Here is a 13,008-nt window from a genome sequence, read left to right as displayed (position 1 = left end):
GGGGCTCGATTCCCGGCTGCGTCATACCAAAAGACGTTAAAAGATGGTATTTGTTGTTACCCTGTCTGGCGCTCGGCATGAAGGGGCTAAAACAAGGACTGGTCGGCTCGGAGTCAGTATACTGTGTCTGAGTGGGGTATTCATGTTAAACTGCGGCATGGTATCTCAGTGAGCTAGCACTATAAATCGGCATCAGTCCGGACTAGTACAAGCAACCACACAAACACACACACGTGCATGCACGTCGCTATATAAGTGCTATAATCTTGGACGCGACGTTAAACCCCATTTCACCTCACCTCCAAGAGAGAATGAGTCGAAACTGAATGAGTCACACGTAAAAGGTAACCCTTCACTTGGCTGCTAAACCGGTGGCTGTTCTGCAAGACAATATTCAACTAATTCTCATTGATGCGATAGTTGAGGAACATAACAAAGCGCATCCCATCAAAAACAGCCAACTGTATCCTTCGGGGGGAAATACTTACTTTGCTGGTTCGAAACTGCTGATGTAGATGAACCGCCGGGTTTAAACTAAAAATAGATCTTGGGTCTTCCCAGCGACGCATACGTGGCAACTGCGCAATTCGACTTGCTAGTGCTACATTTAGCTGACTTTCGATGGATTATTTCCTTAATTACACCGTGTGATGAACTGAAGGATTAGCTGATTATGGGTAAGTTAACCGTGACAGGGTCCGGTTGGCTTCATGTTATAAGAGGTGTGCAATACGTTAGATCATAGTTACCTCCTTCCTTTAATCATAAGGTATACCTGCCATGTTACATAAAGTTGTTTGTGCATCAATCTCATTAAAATCAGATCTTAGTTCTCGCTACCGCTAAACAAAGATCTGAGGACATCCCATTACGGGTCACGTCAGACCGACCTTGCATGAACTTTGACTGACCAATGGAATGACCAATCAGAAGGCAGCTTTCTCTTGCTTTACGGCACTAATTTCAAATTGTCGACTACGCTTCGAAACATATTTTGACAAATTCTCGATTACAAATTTGAAACCTAAACAAAAGAACATTCTGGAATGGCTAATAGATGGTCTAGATTGTATGGACCCCGTGTAAAAGTTTTCGAGGTTGCATGATTACAAATCACATTCCGACTGTCACTTTCATAATCTGGTAAGCGACGCACTGATTGGTCGGATGAGAGGTCGTTCCGACGTGACCCCTCATGGGATGTCTTCAGATCTTTGTTTCGCGGTAGCGAGAACTAAGGTCTGATTTTAATGAGATTGTGCATTTAATTACTTCTCCAGCAACCCCCCCTTTGATTTAACAAATTAAAGAGCTGTATAAACAATGCTAACAGAGTTAGGACCACTGCACGCAGGCTTGGAGCACTAAAAATAGACAACGGGGCCACTGTAAATATGCATAGGACCATTTCACATACATATAGGATCACTATGGAAACACATAGGACCAATACAAATATACAGTCGACCACTACAGATAAACATTGCACCACTACAGGAAGACATAGGACCACTACAGACATAGGACCACTGCACACAGACATAGGACCACTACACACAGACATAGGACCACTACACACAGACATAGCACCATTGCACATAGACATAGCACACAGACATAGCACCACTGCATAGAGACATAGCACCACTACACACAGACATAGCACCACTACACACAGACATAGGACCACTACACACAGACATAGCACCACTACACATAGACATAGCACCACTGCACACAGACATAGCACCACTGCACACAGACATAGGACCACTGCACACAGACATAGAACCCACTACACATAGACATAGCACCACTACACACAGACATAGCACCACTGCATAGAGACATAGGACCACTACACACAGACATAGCACCACTACACATAGACATAGCACCACTGCACACAGACATAGCACCACTTCACACAGACATAGGACCCACTACACACAGACATAGCACCACTGCACACAGACATAGCACCACTGCACACAGACATAGGACCACTACACACAGACATAGAACCACTACACACAGACATAGGACCACTACACACAGACATAGAACCCACTACACACAGACATAGCACCACTACACACAGACATAGAACCCAGAACCCACTACACACAGACATAGGACCACTGCACACAGACATAGAACCACTACACACAGACATAGGACCACTACACACAGACATAGGACCACTACACACAGACATAGAACCACTACACACAGACATAGGACCCACTACACACAGACATAGCACCACTACACACAGACATAGAACCACTACACACAGACATAACACCACTGCATAGAGACATTGGACCACTACACTACACACAGACATAGGACCACTACACACAGACATAGAACCCACTACACACAGACATAGCACCACTACACACAGACATAGAACCCAGAACCCACTACACACAGACATAGGACCACTGCACACAGACATAGAACCACTACACACAGACATAGGACCACTACACACAGACATAGGACCACTACACACAGACATAGAACCACTACACAAAGACATAGGACCCACTACACACAGACATAGCACCACTACACACAGACATAGAACCACTACACACAGACATAACACCACTGCATAGAGACATTGGACCACTACACTACACACAGACATAGGACCACTGCACACAGACATAGAACCACTACACACAGACATAGCACCACTGCATAGAGACATAGGACCACTGCACACTGACATAGGACCACTACACTACACACAGACATAGGACCCACTACACACAGACATGGGACCACTACAAACGGACATAGGACCACTACACACAGACATAGCACCACTGCACACAGACATAGCACCACTGCATAGAGACATAGGACCACTGCAAACTGACATAGGACCACTACACTTCACACATAGGACCCACTACACACAGACATAGGACCACTACACAAAAACATGGGACCACTGCACACAGACATAGGACCACTACACACAGACATAGAACCAACTACACACAGACATAGAACACCTACACACAGACATAGAACCACTACAGACATAGGACCACTACACACAGACATAGAACCCACTACACACAGACATAGAACACCTACACACAGACATAGAACACCTACACACAGACATAGACCCACTACACACAGACATAGAACCACTACACACAGACATAGAACACCTACACACAGACATAGAACCACTGCACACAGACATAGGACCCACTACACACAGACATAGAACCAGTGCACACAGACATAGGACCACTACACACAGACATAGGACCCACTACACACAGACATAGAACCACTACACACAGACATAGAACACCTACACACAGACATAGGACCCACTACACACAGACATAGAACCACTACACACAGACATAGGACCACTACACACAGACATAGGACCCACTACACACAGACATAGGACCACTGCACACAGACATAGGACCACTGCACACAGACATAGGACCCACTACACACAGACATAGCACAACTGCACACAGACATAGGACCCACTACACACAGACATAGAACCAGTGCACACAGACATAGGATCACTACACACAGACATAGGACCACTGCACACACATACATAGAACACCTACACACAGACATAGAACCACTACACACAGACATAGCACCACTACACACAGACATAGGATCACTACACACAGACATAAGACCACTACACACAGACATAGGACCACTGCACACAAACATAGGACCACTGCACACAGACATAGGACCACAACACACAGACATAGGAACCACTACACACAGACATAGCACCACTACACATAGACATAGCACCACTGTACACAGACATAGCACCACTACAGGAAGACATAGGACCACTACAGACATAGGACCACTGCACACAGACATAGGATCACTACACACAGACATAGAACCACTGCACACAGACATACGATCACTACACACAGACATAGGACCACTGCACACAGACATAGGATCACTACACACAGACATAGGACCCACTACACACAGACATAGGATCACTACACACAGACATAGGACCACTGCACACAGACATAGGACCACTGCACACAGACATAGGACCACTGCACACAGACATAGGACCACTACACACAGACATAGAATCACTACACACAGACATAGGGCCACTACACACAGACATAGGATCACTACACACAGACATAGAACCACTGCACACAGACATAGGACCCACTACACACAGACATAGGGCCACTACACACAGACATAGGACCACTACACACAGACATAGGACCACTACACATAGACATAGGACCACTACACACAGACATAGGACCACTACACACAGACAAAGGACCACTACACATAGACATAGGACCACTACACACAGACATAAAACCACAACACACATACAAAGGATCACTGCACAGACATAGGACCACTGCACACAGACATAGGACCACTAGAGACATAGGATGACTGCACAGAGGTAAGACCACTTCACAGACATAAGACCACTGCACACAGACATAAGACCACTTCACAGACATAGGACCATTGCACAAATATAGGACCATTACAGATATGGGTCCACTGCAGAAAGGACCACTACAGACGTAGGATGACTGCATAGACATAAGACCCATTCAAAGACATAGGACCACTGCACAAATATAGGACCACCACATACATAGGACCACTGCACAAATATAAGACCACCACATACATAGGACCAGCACAGACATAGGACCCACTACACACAGACATAGGACCACTACACAAAGACATGGGACCACTGCACACAGACATAGGACCACTACACACAGACATAGAACCCACTACACACAGACATAGGACCACTGCACACAGACATAGGACCACTGCACACAGACATAGGACCACTACACACAGACATAGCACCACTGCACACAGACATAGCACCACTGCACACAGACATAGGACCACTGCACACAGACATAGGACCACTACACACAGACATAGAACCCACTACACACAGACATAGGACCACTACACACAGACATAGAACCCACTACACACAGACATAGGACCACTGCATAGAGACATAGGACCACTGCACACAGACATAGGACCACTACACACAGACATAGGACCACTACACACAGACATAGGACCACTACACACAGACATAGAACCCACTACACACAGACATAGGACCACTACACACAGACATGGGACCACTACACACAGACATAGAACCACTACACACAGACATAGAACCACTACACACAGACATAGAACACCTACACACAGACATAGAACACCTACACACAGACATAGGACCAGTGCACACAGAGACATAAGACCACCAGACATAGGACCAAGGAGGATTGTTTTAGGATTGCAGCATGCAGCATATAGACAACACTCTCATTGCAGAAAACGATGGCAGAGCAAGACGGAGGCGCCCAAGGCACAGTCAGGTGGGGGCTGGGTACAGGGGGGACAACTTGAACATCGATGCTGAGAACGTCTCTGTGTATGGGACGCAGGTCATCAACACTGAAGGTCTGTAGACTTTGTTGTTGTTTATCACAGTGTCTGACGGTGAATACAAAGTTTTGAAATTTACAAACTTGTCCATATGTTTAAGAGATAGTTACAGAAATAGGCATATAGGAAAATGTTTCCATATTACAAGTCAATGTCTCAAAACATGGTATCATGCAGGACTGTTGGAAGGAATTTGATGGTGGGACACTGATGGTACGGTCTCCTCTTCAAAAACCACTGACCCGAGCAGATCCGGGGTCTTCAGATACCCATGCTTTCCTTAAAAGGCGACTATGGTTCTCGTAAGAAGCGTTTAACGGGATCGGACCATCAGGACTTGATTGATGCATATCATCGTATCCCAATTGCATGGATTGATGCTCATGATGTCAATCACTGGATTGTGTGGTCCAGACTCGATTATTTACGGACCGCCGTCATATAGCTGGAATATTGCTCAGTGCTGCATTAAATAACAAACAATCAAAAACATCTTCTGTTTCAGGCAGTGCACAGCGTGATGAGCTGGATGGCCAGAACGTGTGCTATGGTGGGACACAGATTGTAGTTTCTCCTCTACAAAAACACCAACAAGGTACACAGTACCCTTTTGAGATCTTTTTCGCAAAATATTTTAGTTTTGACCTCATGTTGATAGACTTTCTGCCATCTCTGTCTTTCTGAAATACTGCCAAGGAATGCTCACTTCTATTCTCCATATTATGGTTCATAGTTTTGGTTCAGTTGGTTGTTGGTTGTTTAACGCTGCACTCAGCAATATTCCAGCTATATGACGGTGGTCTGTAAATAATCGAGTCTGGACCAGACAATCCAGTGATTGACATGACCATCGATCCACGCAATTAGGATACGATGATATGTATCAACCAAGTCAGTGTCGCTCTTATATCTAAAGCACCACAGCCCAAAATGATTCTAACAATTTTGAGCAGTACTCAGGAGCCATCTGTGCTGAAAAAATCTGCGTGACTCAGGTATGTTGATAGGTATGCAATACTAAAATCAAATAAATATTCAGTAAAAATATTTACTTTGCAGATCGATGGGACGATGAAGTGAGTACTCATGTGAAGGGTCGCGCGTGGACAAGTGTTTGCACTGCAGCAGACCAGCACCTGCAACTCCACTCCACAGTGGCCATCACTGGGTGCCCTGGAGAAGGCAAGACTACGCTGGGGTACCTGCTGCTACACAACTTGAGGAAGCTCAGTTGGACAGTCTTTGTGCCCAAAACACCAGAAGAGTACTTTGCATGTAAATTCACCAACAATACAGTTGTCATGATCAATGATTTATGGGGCGCGTTTGAGTTTGACGAAAGCACTGTCAGGAAATGGATTCCTGTCCTGGAAGATGTGAAAGCCAGGCTGGACCAGACGAACTCAGAAGCAATGTTTGGCACTGGTGAAGACAGGACGCAAGCCCGGCTTGTGAAACTCGTCTGTGTCAGTCGAGGATATATCTGGAAGGATGCCAGGCCCAAACTTGGCAAATTTGTCAACAACATTTTCAGAAATGATTCCATAATCGACATCTCCAAAGATAAGCAATTGCAACCAAATGACAAATTAGACATTATTAAATCATTCGAACACAAGTACAACCTGACGCTACCAAGGACTGTTTCTCAGAGGATGATTGACATTCACCTTCCTCACGGCTTCCCTCACTGCTGTGAGCTGCTCTTCAACTTGCAGGGTGCTCTGTCTGATCCCGAATCATTTTTCCAGCATCCCATCGCGTTTCTGAACGAAACTCTAGGGCACATTATCCAGGACAAATCAGTGGAAGTTGTCTTTAGCCTTCTACTGAAGCACGATGGGAGGTTTAACATGCATTCGCTTGGCAAGAAGGTTAGCATTGACGAACCCGGACTGCCGACCATCAAAACGAAGAAAATAAGAGACATCTTGAAACGTTTTGAAGGCAGTTACTTCAGGAGAGAAGGGAGATGTGTTATATTTTCTCATCCATCAATATATGAAAGCGTTGCCTCGACTATTGGATCGACAAACCCTGCATTCCTTGTGGAGTTCAGTAGTATGGGTTGTCTGAAGGATTGGTTGGTGATAGGAAGCGACAATTTGCACCCCGAGTTGCAAGGTAAAGTTATTTCTGTGTCGGAGGAAATACTTCCTTTACTCATAAACCGTTTTCTCACAGAAATAAACTCAGGCAATCTATATGAGGTTCTGTCACACAGTATTTTTGGAAACGAGGACTTTGTTGCAAAGTTTCTCGAAAAGACAAACATCAATGACCTCATGAACTCAATTGATTTTCAGTCAGACTTGAAGTTTCTCTTCTTAGTCTCCAGCTGTGGGAAGAATACCTTTCTCAGGAAAATCATCGCAAATAGACATTTATCTTCTGAAGAGTACACTGAATCTTTGTGCGGCTGCTGTCACTATGGAAATGAAGAAGGTGCAAGACTACTGCTGTCACGAAAGTTTATGGGTGTTCATAATGTTAGCTCGAAGAACAGCAAGGGCGACACGCCACTGATCTGTGCAACAAGAGCAGGCAATGTGAGCTTATGTGGACAACTGTTGGAGAAAGGAGCCAATAGGACATCAGTAAATGGAGAAGGAAACAGTGCCCTGCATCTGGCAGTAGAGTCTGGAAATCAGGACCTGACTGAACGGTTGACCACCAGAGAAACGGTAAACTTGAAGAACAAAAAGGGTGAAACGCCTCTTCACAGAGCGGCATCGGTTGGCCATGAAGGAACTGTCGACATCATCTTAAATCATGGCGCTGACTTGAACCTGAAATCAAATGATGGCTTAACTGCTTTGTATATTGCCAGTCAATCCAATTCAGAGAATATTGTGGAGTCACTTCTTCGAAAAGGAGCATCAGTACATTTGGAGAACAAGGCAGGAAACACAGCTCTTTTCCCAGCAGTTGAAGGAGGTCATCGCAGGAATGTCGAAATGCTTCTGCAACATGGATGCGTGGTGAACCACCGAAATATGTATGGAGTTGCACCAGTCTACTACACCTGTAGAAACAATGATGTGAAATTGTTCCATCTGCTGGTTGCCCATGGCGCCAACGTGAATGTTGAGAACAAGCAGGGTGTGACGCCAATCATGGTGGCAGCTCTGTATGGGAACACCAAACTAACAAACGAAATGTTTTCAGAAGGGGTACAGATGATCCATCACACGAACAAGGAGGGATCAAGTGTGTTACATTTTGCAGTGCGCAGTGGCTGTGCTGAAACCGTCAAGTTGATTTTGAACAAAGATTGCAAGGTAGACAGTCAGGAAAAAGGGCAGAAGACACCACTGCACATCGCGTCAGAATTAGGCCAGACGGAGATTGTGTCAGAACTGCTCTTTAGGGGTGCTGATTGTCGCAAGGTAGATTATGACCGCAGAAGTGCGTTACACTTTGCCTGTTTTGGAGGACTCACTGAAATAGCAGAACTGTTGCTTGATGCAGGATCTGATGCTAATGCCGTGGACTTCAAAGGCAATACCGCATTACATATTGCATCGGCTAAGGGGTTTGCCGCCCTTTGTGAATTGCTCCTGGAGAGAGGTGCAGACGCCAACATTCAGGACAAACAAGATCGGACTGCTTTACACTTTACTGATGAAGATTTCCTCCTCTTATTATATGTGTTCGTATTCACACACTATTATTTCTTGAAATTTATCTTCGAATATGGACAACAGATTTCATCAGAAACATAATGAGGTGATCCGTGAATCAAACCAACAACCATACACACTTTGGCCACCCATGCCCCCAGGGTGATAGGCCTTAATATAAACATTAACATTTAAGAATTGACCTTCACTTTGTGTGAGTTCATTGGAGTATGAACCTTCATAGAGTGAGGGCCAAACTGAATGAACGTCGGAATGTGTCCGTCAGTGTTTACATCATTTCAAGAACACTAATGAACGTCAATTTCGCGGTCATGTGACCGACCTCTCATCCAATGGAAAAGCCGTACATCATGTAAACTACAAATTAAAAAAATTATACTTTTTTGTTAGACACAGCCAATTTCATGTTCAACCAATTTCTTAATGCCAAAGACTTAATCCTACTTAAAGCCATGATTATTGACCAAGTTTCATCGTCCAAAGCCTTCTGGTTCTCAAGACTAAGATATTTAAACTAAGACTAAGATATCGTCCAAAGCCTTCTGGTTCTCAAGACTAAGATATTTAAACGTTTAAGGAAGTTTTCTATTGTTTTAGTGAGTGAGTGAGTATGGTTTTACACCGCTTTTAGCAATATTCCAGCAATATCACGGCAGGGAACACCAGAAATGGGCTTCACACATTGTACCCATGTCGGGAATCGAACCCAGGTCTTCGGCGTGACGAGCTAATGCTTTAACCACTAGGCTACCCGACTGCCCCTCTACTGTTTTAAGCCAGGTCATGACATTAGCCTACTTATCTTTCCCTCGGGTGACCAATGTGTTCATCGGGAACATCACCATCAGGTTGTTATCCCCTGCCACCAAGTCCGTCCTTCAACATCTCTATGTGGACAAATTTTCTCAAGTTAGAGGAATGAAATTTTACACACTGATCATTTACTGGTCATGATTTCACATGAGTTAAGGCCCTTACTCTATGCTTTTCAACTTTGTGCATACTGAGTGAAATAGGGACAAGTTTTCTCAGAGACTACTGAAGTTACATGAATGAAACTTTGCCAGCTTATCAGAGATACCGTTAATTTCTTTTTTCCACAGTTACGTGCCTTGCTACATGTTTTTAGAATTTGTGTATTCTGTCTTCCAAGGGGAACTACTACAACAAAGAAAAACCACTATGCCTCATTGTTCAACAATAAATTACAGTGCCATATGACAACATGTATGCTTCAAACAGTGTTTCAATTATGGTTTCTGTGTCCTATTTTGAAACAATCGCATTATATTACATTTTGAAAGTCAGTGTCAAGTTTCTTTTTTTGAAGAGTATATAATTGTATGAAATGATGTATAAGTATTACACTATGATAACTTATAAAACACTTGATCTAATTATTATAGGAAAACTTAGTATAAATGTTATATCATGATAGTTACGTGCATTGCTACATGTTTTTAGAATTTGAGCATTGTCTTCCAAGGGGAACTACTACGAAGAAAAACCACTATGCCTCATCAACAATAAATTACAGTGCCATATAACAACATGTATGCTTCAAAAAGGGTTGTGGTGGGCGTGCAACAGTGGATCCTAACCCTTCCAAAACGGCGAGGTGAAATTGGGTTTTATCCCCTTAATGCTGAGCGACAGGCAGGGTAACAATAACTGCCATCTTTTAACATCGGTTGGAATGACCAGACCGCGGATCAAACCACTGACCTTCAACTCTCTGGCCAGAAGTTCTATCCACGAGACCACGGAGGTGGTCCCTTTCCCAATGACAAGAGTACCAAGTTTAACATCGCTTTTGAAAATATTCAAGCATTTCCCTTCGTCTACCTCATCCTTCCCAGCTCTTTTTCATTTCAACACATGCAAGCTCAGACTTCTGATAAGATCAATTACATAAGTATGTCTGAAACAAGTGAAAATGACAATTTTCCCAATTTAAAAGAATGCTTCCCGAAAACCTTAAAAACAACTCTTTTGACAAATCATCAAGTGTGTTGTATATGAGTCGTGCAGGACTCCCATGTTCAGTTTTTAATTTTCTCGTCTGCGAAGGTTAAATCAGTGACCAGTGGCCAGCATACTTACAACCATTTTATAATTTTGGTATCAAGGGAACTTGCTGTACCCTTACATACGTTCAGTTGTAATAAACATTCTTTCACAAGTGAATTATATATTTTTTTAAATTGTAGACGGGGTTCACTCAAACAACATGACATTCTGCAGGCCAGTTTTATTTAGAAGTTTGGGGGGGCACAGGTGGCCCAGTCGTCTAAAGCACCGCTATTAGCTGTGAAGAGTTGCGTCCCTTGGGCACGCCAGAAACCCATGATTGTGGGTTCGAATCCCGGTTTGCCCCAATTGTGTTTCTAGGTTTGTCAGCCCATGCCCGTGCTTGTTGGTTTCTAAAGTGGTAAACGCCTTAGACCTGCATCACTTTGGGCTTTCCTTCCACATTAAGCCGACACGCTTAAGCTGACAAGTTGCCATGGAAATGTAAACAAGAGTTTGCCACTAAACTCTAACATAGCTATATCCCCCGCCCCTGTTGCAGAATATGACATAATTAAATCTAAACAAACCCACACTTTTTTAACCAAGGTGGAACTTGTCATGGAAATTGTAAACAAAAAGAAGAGTTTGCCACTAACATGGCCAAGTCTCCTTCCCAGCAAATGAAGTGTATATTATGTCAACAATAGTGAAATTTGATCACACAAACACATACATTTGAAAATATTCATAATGTTGTAAGGAGTAAAAGGCAGCAGGGGAGCATCTACTTGATGTAAATGCAAAATATCCTGAGAAACAAAATAAATTGCTGCATAACACAATTTCTATGAAGTTCAAGAAAAATATGAAACCTTCTCCACAAAAACTTGATGGAAGTACAAACTGGCAAAACCAGTAACTACATTTACTACTGAATTCATTAGGGTGGGAGAAAGAAAAAACATTAAAAGTCACATTTTGTTAACATATTTGTTAACATAATGGTATTCGTTTGTGATATGTGACTATGGTCATTACCAGTTCAAACCCAAGATGTTGCTTTGGACATAGTAGATAAAATGCAAAATATTAAGATTCAAAAAGTTCAGTTCATTACCACATTGATTAACATACAAAGACATAATGATAGTCACTTCAATATACTACACCTATTCCGCCACACCCCACACAGGATGATGGTCAGTGTATGGAACTGGAAAGACTCCTGTTGAGATGGGCTCATTACAGAAGATCAAGTCTTGTGAGTGAGTGAGTTAGGTTTTACGCCGCTTTTAGCAACATTCCAACAATATCACGGCAGGGTGGTCACCAGAAATGGGCTTCACACATTGTACCCATGTCGGGAACCGAACCCGGGTCTTCGGCGTGACGAGCGAACGCTTTAACCACTAGGCTACCCGACCGCCCCTCAAGTCTAGTGAACCCCCATAGGTTGTGGGTTGGTTTGTTGATAAACTGGGCCAATGTAAACTGCTCCATGAGTTTGAAAAGTGCATTGTTGTCACGGACAGACTGCTCCATATTGAAGTCCCCAGTGATAACAAACCTATACTGATTGAAAGGCAGCTGCTCCAGCAGACTTCGCAAGTGAATGAGGAAAGTTCTCCAAGATGATGATGTCGTGGCTTTTCAACAATATGGTCATGTGATATTATAAAGTGAAAAAACAAACAAGAAAATATTATAAATATGAATGTTAAATCTCCAAGCCTTCATATCAACATGTGCTGAAAACGGTAAAAAGTTTCATAGAGAAGTATGCCATCTTATTGCACACTCATTTGTCATAATCAATGCA

General features: G+C 43.4%; 1 protein-coding gene across 1 annotated transcript; it reads left to right on the top strand.

Moving 5' to 3' along the window:
- Positions 1–550: 550 nt before the first annotated feature.
- LOC124142076 (putative ankyrin repeat protein RF_0381) lies at positions 551–9,356 on the top strand. Its single transcript, XM_046510343.2, has 4 exons — positions 551–677; positions 5,419–5,547; positions 6,038–6,127; positions 6,592–9,356. The coding sequence occupies exons 1-4, from the start codon at positions 674–676 to the stop codon at positions 9,255–9,257; spliced, it is 2,889 nt and encodes a 962-aa protein (XP_046366299.2). The 5' UTR covers positions 551–673; the 3' UTR covers positions 9,258–9,356.
- Positions 9,357–13,008: the final 3,652 nt, after the last annotated feature.

This window comes from Haliotis rufescens, unplaced genomic scaffold (assembly GCF_023055435.1).
Source record: "Haliotis rufescens isolate VD_foot unplaced genomic scaffold, xgHalRufe1.0.p SCAF_14, whole genome shotgun sequence".
Lineage (NCBI taxonomy): Eukaryota > Metazoa > Mollusca > Gastropoda > Lepetellida > Haliotidae > Haliotis > Haliotis rufescens.
Note: the sequence above shows the minus strand (reverse complement) of the source record. Positions and strands in the feature narration are given on the sequence as shown.